General features: G+C 39.0%; 1 protein-coding gene across 2 annotated transcripts in view; it reads right to left on the reverse strand.

Annotated features, from left to right (window-relative positions):
• Positions 1–743: 743 nt before the first annotated feature.
• Positions 744–9,158, reverse strand: part of si:dkey-191g9.5 (rap1 GTPase-GDP dissociation stimulator 1) — a 35,427-nt gene continuing 27,012 nt past the window's right edge. For both annotated transcript variants that reach the window (XM_047350853.1, XM_047350854.1), the window contains 4 exons: positions 5,434–5,573; positions 5,216–5,342; positions 4,017–4,145; positions 744–1,409 (listed from right to left, as the gene is read on the reverse strand). In XM_047350853.1, the coding sequence (XP_047206809.1) occupies positions 1,282–1,409; positions 4,017–4,145; positions 5,216–5,342; positions 5,434–5,573 (524 nt within the window). In that variant the 3' untranslated portion in view covers positions 744–1,281. The remainder of the gene's footprint in view (positions 1,410–4,016; positions 4,146–5,215; positions 5,343–5,433; positions 5,574–9,158) is intronic.

A 9,158-nucleotide genomic window follows, 5' to 3' on the forward strand; every position in this document is an offset into this window, starting at 1 on the left:
AGGAATTTTGGGTTTTCATGAGCTGTATGCCAAAATCATCCGTATTAAGACAATAAAAGACCTGAAATATTTCAGTTAGTGTGCAATGAATCTAAAATATATGAATGTTAAATTTTCATCACAACATTATGGAAAATAATGAACTTTATCACAATATGCTAATATTTTGAGAAGGACCTGTACTTTGCATCACTCTTGGTCAACTTTCACCTGCCTTATGTTTTTTACGACTTTCTCACTTAATGGGTCTCTTTATTTTCATGACTATTTAAATAGCAAATTCTCACCAGAGACAACAAACCTGTGAATGAACACACATAGAGTTATTTAGTAAATAAAACGTTTGAAATACCTGTAAACATTTTTAGATTTTAGATTTTTACAAAATAAGCACCCTTTGATGACTGCTTTGTTCTCTTGGCATTCTCTCCATGAGCTTCATGAAGTGGTCACCTGAGATGGTTTTCCAAAGAGTCTTGAAAGAACTTAACCAGAGGTTAATATTTCAGTCATCACACTAAACGGCGGCTACTTTAAGGATTCTAAAATATAACATATTTAAAGTTATTTTACAATCTTTGTTTGCTACATAATTGCATATGTGTTCATTCACAGTTTTGGTGCCTTCATTGAGAATCTACATACAATGGAAATAGTCATAAAGAAAACCAGTAAATGAGAAAGGCGTTCTAAAACCTTTGACCGGTAGTGTATTTTTTAAAGTAAAGCCATTCTGCATCATGTAAAATCTATATATTTTTATTTATTTTATTTCACACACTCACATTTATTTATCTTTACTTATTTTACTATTTACATGTTTATGTATTATTCATATAGAGGATCAGTATTCCTTACTACCACACACCATAAACTTGATTTTAGACTTTTACTGATAAACGGACAAACCAAAAGACAAACAGAAATGATCATGTGTTCCTGAAGTTCTCTAAATTGCCACATCCTTTCAGCTATTCACTTCCTTTCCTCTCATACAATGTTCCATCGTGTCAGAAAATGACTCAGCATGTGGATCAGAACATATCTCAAGAACCTAACAGAAGATTGCTAGGAAAACAGGAAGCAAAAATGTGCATAACAATTGGTCCTCGTCTCCCACCTGTACAACATACATCATGCCAGAATTAGAATATATTACATATTACAAAATAAGTGACACTTTAGAGTCCAATTTGATATTTTGTAATATCTGTGCTGTCTGGATGACTTAACATCAAATCTTCACACATAGAGCAGATGAAACCTCTTGTCGCTGCTGGTTTAGCTGGTGTCGCTGAGAATGGTCAATATGGAGCTGGCCTGTGTAGCCAGTTTGCTGCTGCTGTGGTCCATCAGTTTGTTCAGACTTTCTTTAATATTCACAGAGTTGAGCTCATCTTTCATCACACCTACAGCACAAAATGATACAAAATGAAGAGAAAAAGAAGTATAGGACCAACTGTAAGAGAAGAAACGATAAGTACATGATCATATTTTACAGACAGGTTTGTGTAAAACTGCAGCATCTCTTTATAATGCAGAACATGTTGAACTATTATTTGTGAAGAAGAGTTTGAATTTTTTGAAGTAGGGTTTTGTTGAGTGGTTATGAGTCAGAGTTGAATCTCTACACGACAGATACATGGTGTAACACTGTTTACTGTATGTACAGTTTTAGACCATATGGGCACGCTAACAGCTGGTCAGCGCTGTCCAGGGAATTATTCAGATGGCCATTTACAGTCTACAATTAAGAGGTGGCTTAACATAAGCCCGACGGACCCACAGGTGGGTTCAGCTGACACACTGGTTTTTCTCCACCGCTAAAACCACGTCAAACACTAACTTTTTTTTTCTAATTCCATCACAAGAGGAGGGCTCTTGGTTAGTACAGACAAACAAGGAATTTGACTCTAGTACACTTTGCTCTCAGTAAGGATTTATTTTTTATTTCTTTGGTATATATAAAATATAATAAATGGGGTGCGGCGCTGATGGTGTAAGGGTTAAGCGCGCGACCATATACAGAGGCTACAGTCCTCAAAGAGGCCGTCCTGGGTTCAAGTCCCGGACCCGGCGACATTTGCCGAATGTCTCCTCCTCTCTCTACCCCTCTTTCCTGTCTGCCTACAATCAAAAAGTAAAAATAAAGGCCACTATTGCTGAAAAAATATCTTAAAAAAAAGAAATATATATATATATATATATATATATATATATATAATAAATGTATATATCTTGACTTTACAATGGAATATAATGTGAGATCAGTCCGAGTATGCATAGTGTTGTTCTGGAACTCTGACTTTCAAGTGTTCATCAGAGAATCAGCCTGGGGGAAGGAACTATGTTTGTGGCGGCTGGTTTTAGCAGACAGTGCTCTATAGCGCCAACCTCCAAACTTGATTGTTCGCTGCAGTCCACAGCAGACACAGTATTGTTGAGGATGGTGAAGGGTGTATGTGGGGATGGTGTTCCCAAAAGTCCACCATCATCTCCACAGTCTTGAGTGGGTTAAGTCCTAGGTGGTTCTAAATACAGCAATTACAAGAATTTAAACAGCCGAGATCACTTTTAAAGGTTGTTTCGAAATGGATGACTCTGTAAACATAACGCTACGGAAAACACCTTACTTTTTGCAGCAATCCCCCTTGTCAGGTATTATTAGAAACTAGAGAACCTGACGTTTCCAACAATCTATAGCTTTTCTTTGTAGCGCCTTCTTCGGTAACATAATTTGCGAGTATATTTCCAGCAGTCTATGGGCAGGAGGTGGGGTACACCCTGGACAGGTCGCCAGTCCATCACAGGACAGCACAGACAGGACAAACAACCATGCACACACACATTCACACCTAAGGGTGTGTGTGTATATTTGGATATATATATGGCTCTACTATGGCTCTGAGGTGCTCAGTGTATTCATTAGAGGACAGTTTTTCATTGATAATTCATTTTTGTGCATTTTCAATTTTGATACATAGTTTTTCGTTGAATTTTTGCACATTGGTTTGTATAGTTTATCATGGATTATTCTTTTTTCAATAAAATTCCTGTAGCTGGAGACAAAAGGATAACATTTTTTACAATTTCTTTCCATTTTGTTTTAGTCTGTGCAAAATGGTACATTTTGATGATACACAGAATAAATGTCATCACCAAAGGCTATGCCATATGCTGAAGAGTCTTACAATGGAATTCAGCACTTTTATTTGACCAGATTCCTTTTATAAGGTGAAAAACACATTTGCCAAAGTTGGCACATTTGGCTAAATTGTGTCAAAATACCAGCTCTGCCATATTACCTACTAAAACTTTTCAGTTTACAGTTGCAGTGGTACTACCCTGGAAAAATATTATTTTATGTCTTACCTTTGTACAGGTAAGTGAATAAGCAGCTGTGCCAGTAAACATAACAGCAATTTACTGAGTGCAATCACTTAAGCCTACTAAGTTCAAAGGCTTTTTAGCAGTTCAGTTTTATTTAGTAAAATAAATACTTTCATGTACTTAATTAACATGAAAGTACTGTTTTATAAGTACTTTAGAGAAATTAACTTTAAAACTGCTTTGTAGGCTCACCAATTTAAATAAAAATGAAAACCTGCACTGTCTCAGTCACCTGTGTGACCGCAGATGTTTTTAAAATCCTTTTGAACCTTGAATTGGAAGATGAAGGATGCAATAATGTGGCCATAAAACTCTGAGATAGGCTAAACTGGTCCACATTTGTTTGGAGATTAATTCCCATTTCATTAATCAAAGCATCCATGTGCTCATTTGGTAACAGTTTGAAATTTGGCTTTGAAAAATAGGATAAGATAAGATAAACTTTATTGATCTCACAACAGAGAAATTAACTTGTTACAGCAGCTCTCAGTAACAAGTAGGGTGCAGATAGTTATGAAAAAATGTGCAATCAAAGAAGAACAAGGTAGATGTGAAAAAAACAAGTAGTAATAATAGGAAATAATAAAATAACTTATATGAAAAGTGTTGTAAAAGCAAGCACGTACCTGAGTTAGCCAAGGTGCAGATGAGACCCATAGCACTAAACTTGACCTCAACTGCACCAACAGGATCGTCCAACATATTCTTCAGCGTAGGTAAAAGCTCTGCCTCACTAAATGGATCCCTCATAGACTCTGGTATTCACAAAAACAAAAACATGAGTAAAGGCATTTAGTTTAGTTCTGGCTCCTGAGGTGGTCAGAAATAACTCAATAAATCCATAAGGATTAATTCTATACTAAACTGGAGGATGTTGGAAAACTGATGCATCTGCCCACAGTGACAAGCCAGATGTTTTCTGTAAAAATGTTATTGTCAGAAAGACAAAGACTGAGCTATTTGCCACAATAACAAGAAATATGTCCAGAAGACTCAAGGTAAGGGTTCAGACCTAAAACCATTGTGCTGCCTAAAGTTGCATCATGCTGTGGGTCTTTTTTGACCCCAGTGGTACTGGTGCATTGCACATAGTGGGTGGAGTACTAAAGACAGAGGACTACCTCCAAACTGTTTATTTTCACTTTCAAATCAGCAACTAGATGTTTAAAACCTAGGTGTAACAGTGTGTCTTAACAGGACAATTGTCCCAAACACACATCAAAACCGGCCTTGCAATAAATAAAACAGGCCAACATTAAGCTTTTGGAAGGGTCTAGCCAAAGTCTCCACCTCAGCCCCATTAAAAAGCATGTGGACTCAGTTGAAAAGCCAGGTCCACTACCGGAAACTAACCAATTAAAATGTTCTGCTGAGATGACTGCTGAAACATACAGGTCTTAATACACAGCTACTGAAAGCAGGTAGCTGAGGTGCAGCTTGCAAAGACACATTTCATCACATACCACAGAGGTTTTATGTATATATTTTAGCCTGTATGTATAATTTAAACCTTGTGTGGGTTAGAAAAATTAAATTCCTTGCATCAAGTTATTTTTCTTTTGCAAAACCATAGAACTTGTATTATTGTGGAAACACTCCACCCTGGAAAATGTGGTTCAAATAAATCACAGAATCAAACAAGCTGCCCACAATAATGTGTTTGGGATATGTCCCATAATCTCCTAGTCCTACTGCAGGTCAATCAAAGGATAGGTGCATACGTACAAAACTCAAACATCAAGTATAGTTTTAGTCACATTAGGATGTGCTGGGAACCTTGGGGTATTTGTTTGTAGGCATTTCATAAACTCTGAAATAGCTTTACCTATGTCAATAGCAGACGCTATTGCAAGGGCAACCAGGGCTTCATTCTGCATGATGACATGCTCACTTGTTGCCATAGAGATAAGGTGTCGAACCCCGTCTGTTCTAGCCACAGCACGGACAACTTCCTGTCAGAAAAAGGAAAAGAGTCCATCATTCATCTTAGAAAAGCTCAGTATTATCAGCAGGACGAAGTCCGGTCAGAATAAGAAAGCTCACAGGACTGCGACTGTGTCTGATTAGGGCTGCCAACAGGCGACTAGCTTCTCCTCGGACTCCTGCGTGGTCTTTGACTTCACACCACTCCATGATACGTGCCAGCAGCACAGCATCTCTGCCCAACTTTAAGGCTGCTCCCTCTGAAACACAGAGCATAGGATGAGCTGACATTACAAATAGTATTAGAAATGGGCACTTTAAAAAAGGACGATACATTTAAAATTGATGTGTGTTTTATGGTTCTGTTCTCAGAAACCTCCTGTCTCCAGAACTCAGAGAACATAAAAGCATATAAGCTACTTTCCCTTTAACTGAGAAGACAAAGCTCGACACCAGTACCTTGCAACTATATCACACCAGGCTAACTTATAGTTTGATACCTACTGCATGATTATCTGAGCATGAGAATAAATTAATTTGGGAGACTTCATCTCAATAAAAAAAGGTTGGACACAGCCTGTCCACTGTCATCAGTCATCTGAATGAAAGAGTTGGATGAGCTTCGCCCTCGTGGATCTTGCTGCAAGCTCTAGCTCCTCTTCTGGGTCTCAGCAGGACTTTCCATCTGTCTCAAACACTGCTTATAGGAAGAATTAGCTCCTGGTCCATGACATCAGAATTCAGGTGGCTGCAGTGGTGTGGGCTTTCTTTGTCCTCATAAAGTTAATGGGAATTCTGTATGTCTCATGAGGTCGCAGTTAAAGTCAGGGCCTGTTAGGGTTTTTATGACTTTTTGTATTGTTTATCACTCATCTAAGTGCTTTTCCCTCCTTACATGTTACAGGAAGGGAGATGGTCACAAGAATGAGTTATGCTTTTATTCTTTTATTCTTTTATTATTTTACTAGCAGCATCTGGGGGCTATTCACCAGGTCCCCACTTCCCACTTCCTCTGTTTGTTTATAATCAAGACAGATGAACCCTAACCTGTCTGACCCCACACACACACACACACACTCACACACACACCCCCACCCTGAATGATGTTTGTTGAACTGTGTGTGACCAAGCATGTATAAATAAAGAAGGAGGAGTGTTAATACTTTGTAGTTTTGCACTGCAGAGTGTGACCTACCCTTGCCGCAAGTATAACTGACTCTGTGTCGTTCCTTACGTCTGAGTTGACTAAATAATACCTATCATTAATTTGGTCCTTCGAGCCGGAGATTATAAGAACTAAACTGATTTTATCTTTCTTTGCAGTGACTGGCGGATCTCCAGGAACAGCCTGACGTCGAGTTAAGCGCTGCCGCACAGCCGCACCTAGGCCTGGTGGCTGAAAGTCCCGGTGTGTGACGTTTGCATCTGGCCGGTGGGTTATTGTCTTGATCGATGCCAGGGTGACTCTGGAGGTCCGACAGAGTCACCTAGAAGTCAACTCCGAGGTGAGACAGTTTTAAAATACAGTACATGAGATACGAGTAAGCGCTATATAAATGAAAGAAGAAAAGTACTTAAAAGTCGTTTGGTAGTGTGTCGCCGCAAGGACACTGCATTGGAAAGGTTTTATTTCGCCGCAAAGAAATAGTGATAAATTTAGGTAGGATCTCACCGCAAGGAGATCAGAGACGACTAGGCGCCGTAAAGTGAACTGGATAATTTGGTTGGTAACATTCCGCCGGAAGGGAATGAAATTAAGTGTTGAATAATAAAGAGAGCTCATAAACTAAGCTAGGTCGACCATACATATTACTGAAGGGACATAAATATGTTAAAATACTAACTGTGTGACTGTGCTGTTTTGTGTGTTTGGAAGACTAAGCATTTTGGAAGAATCTTAGTAGGATTCTGCTGGTCTTGTGTTTTCTTTTGCCCAGAATAGAAAGACGTATTGGTGATTCTTGGAGATAAAGGTCGGGTTTAATCCCAGAAAATTAACACCGCTGCGAATTAGTCGCAGTAGAAGGGCGTGTTGATGTCCTCTCCTTGAATTTCATGCCAGTGAATTTCTATTTGGGACATTTATAGTATTGTGAACTAAAATTAAACATAATGGGGAAGAAACAAAGTAAACTAATTAACTTAGAAGGAGATGTAAAATTTATGGAGAATTATGTAAAAGGAGCAGGTATGATCTGTCATAGATGGAATAAAAAACATGGTTTCTTGAGTAAACTAAATATTAACAATATCTTAAAATTACAAAGGGATTTAAAATTAGAAATAATGAAAACCAAGAAACCAACTAAAAAGGAACAGAGAAAGGTCGAGTATAAATTCTCAGACAAATGGCTGGAACAAAGTAAATTAAGAAACATTCAGAGGCAAGATAAGAAGGAGAAGCGGAAGGAGAAGCTGACAGCTGCAGTCTTGGTGCGCCCACATGAGGAAACAGTGGTCGCATCCAGACAGCAAGGTGTTTGGCCCCCTGCCGTGCAGGAAGCAGGACAGGAGGCTGGAGCACAGCAAATTGGAGGAGAGATGGAAGGAGCTGTAGCAGTTCCTACAACTCCTATAAGTAAGCAAGAAAAATTAAGTAATCCTTCTAAAACAGAAGAACAGAGCTCTTCTAGTGAGCCCTGGTCTCCTAATTCCTGGTGGGACACAGGAGTGCAAACTAGGAGTAAATATAAGAAAACAATTCCGAGCATATACCCAGGCGAAGCCTTTATGGCTCACGAACAGAAATGTCATCCATCTGAAATAAATTTAGAGGGAGACACATTCCCTCTAGTTGAGGTAGCAAATCCAAATGTAGGTGACGCTAATCACCGACAGCCGCCAACTATTCTAGTGTATAGGCCATGGACACAGGAAGACAGAACTGCTGCTTTAAAAGGTATCCCATCGATACAAGAAGGCGTGGAAGAATTTCTAGAAGCTATTACAGAACTCAGAGGAAGTTTTCATCTTAATGGCAGAGAGATGCTCCAGTGTTTTACCCAGCTGTTTGGTCATCGCTGGTGAAGAATAGCAGGTGGTTTCACTGGATGCGATGATAATGGTGACATATTGGCACATAATTCACTAGATTTAAGGGAGGCCTTACGCTTACTCTTTGAAAGAATTCAAAGAGTTTATATGCAGACAGCAGATTATGGTAAAATCTCACAATGCAAACAGAAGGATGTATGTAGATGATATTCTCATAGCTTCAGACACTCAACAACACTGTGAGGAAGCTACCATAACAGTTCTGAAACATCTCTACCAGACGGGGCACAAAGCCTCTAGGGATAAACTGCAGTTTTGCAAGGAGAAAGTGATTTATTTGGGACATATGTTATCACAACATGGTCGTTCCCTCCTAAGTAGTAGAAAAACAGCCATACAGGAAGCCTCAAAACCACGAACTAAACAACAAATGATGTCCTTTCTGGGACTGTGTAATTTTTGTAGAGAATGGCTACCAGACTATGCAGCCATTGTACAACCCTTGCAATCTATGATCTATGGCAAAGACATGACATTAAAAGACAAAATCACATGGACTAAGGAAGGAGAAGTAGCATTCACAGAGCTAAAAAATCTGCTTCAAACAACAGTCACCTTAGCTCTGCCGGATTATAGCCAGCCTTTCACACTTTGTGTAGATGCATGTAAGGGTTAAATGAAAGCTATATTAACCCAACCATTTGGCTCCAAAAACAGACCTTTAGCATTTTATTCTAAAACATTTGACTCTGTGGCATCTGGATTTCCAAATGGTCTGCAGAGCTGCATCGCAGCAGCAGAAGCTGTGAAGCAGACAGCTGAAGTTGTGTTGTGCCACCCGCTCACATTGA

Source organism: Girardinichthys multiradiatus, chromosome 22 (genome assembly GCF_021462225.1).
Source record: "Girardinichthys multiradiatus isolate DD_20200921_A chromosome 22, DD_fGirMul_XY1, whole genome shotgun sequence".
NCBI lineage: Eukaryota > Metazoa > Chordata > Actinopteri > Cyprinodontiformes > Goodeidae > Girardinichthys > Girardinichthys multiradiatus.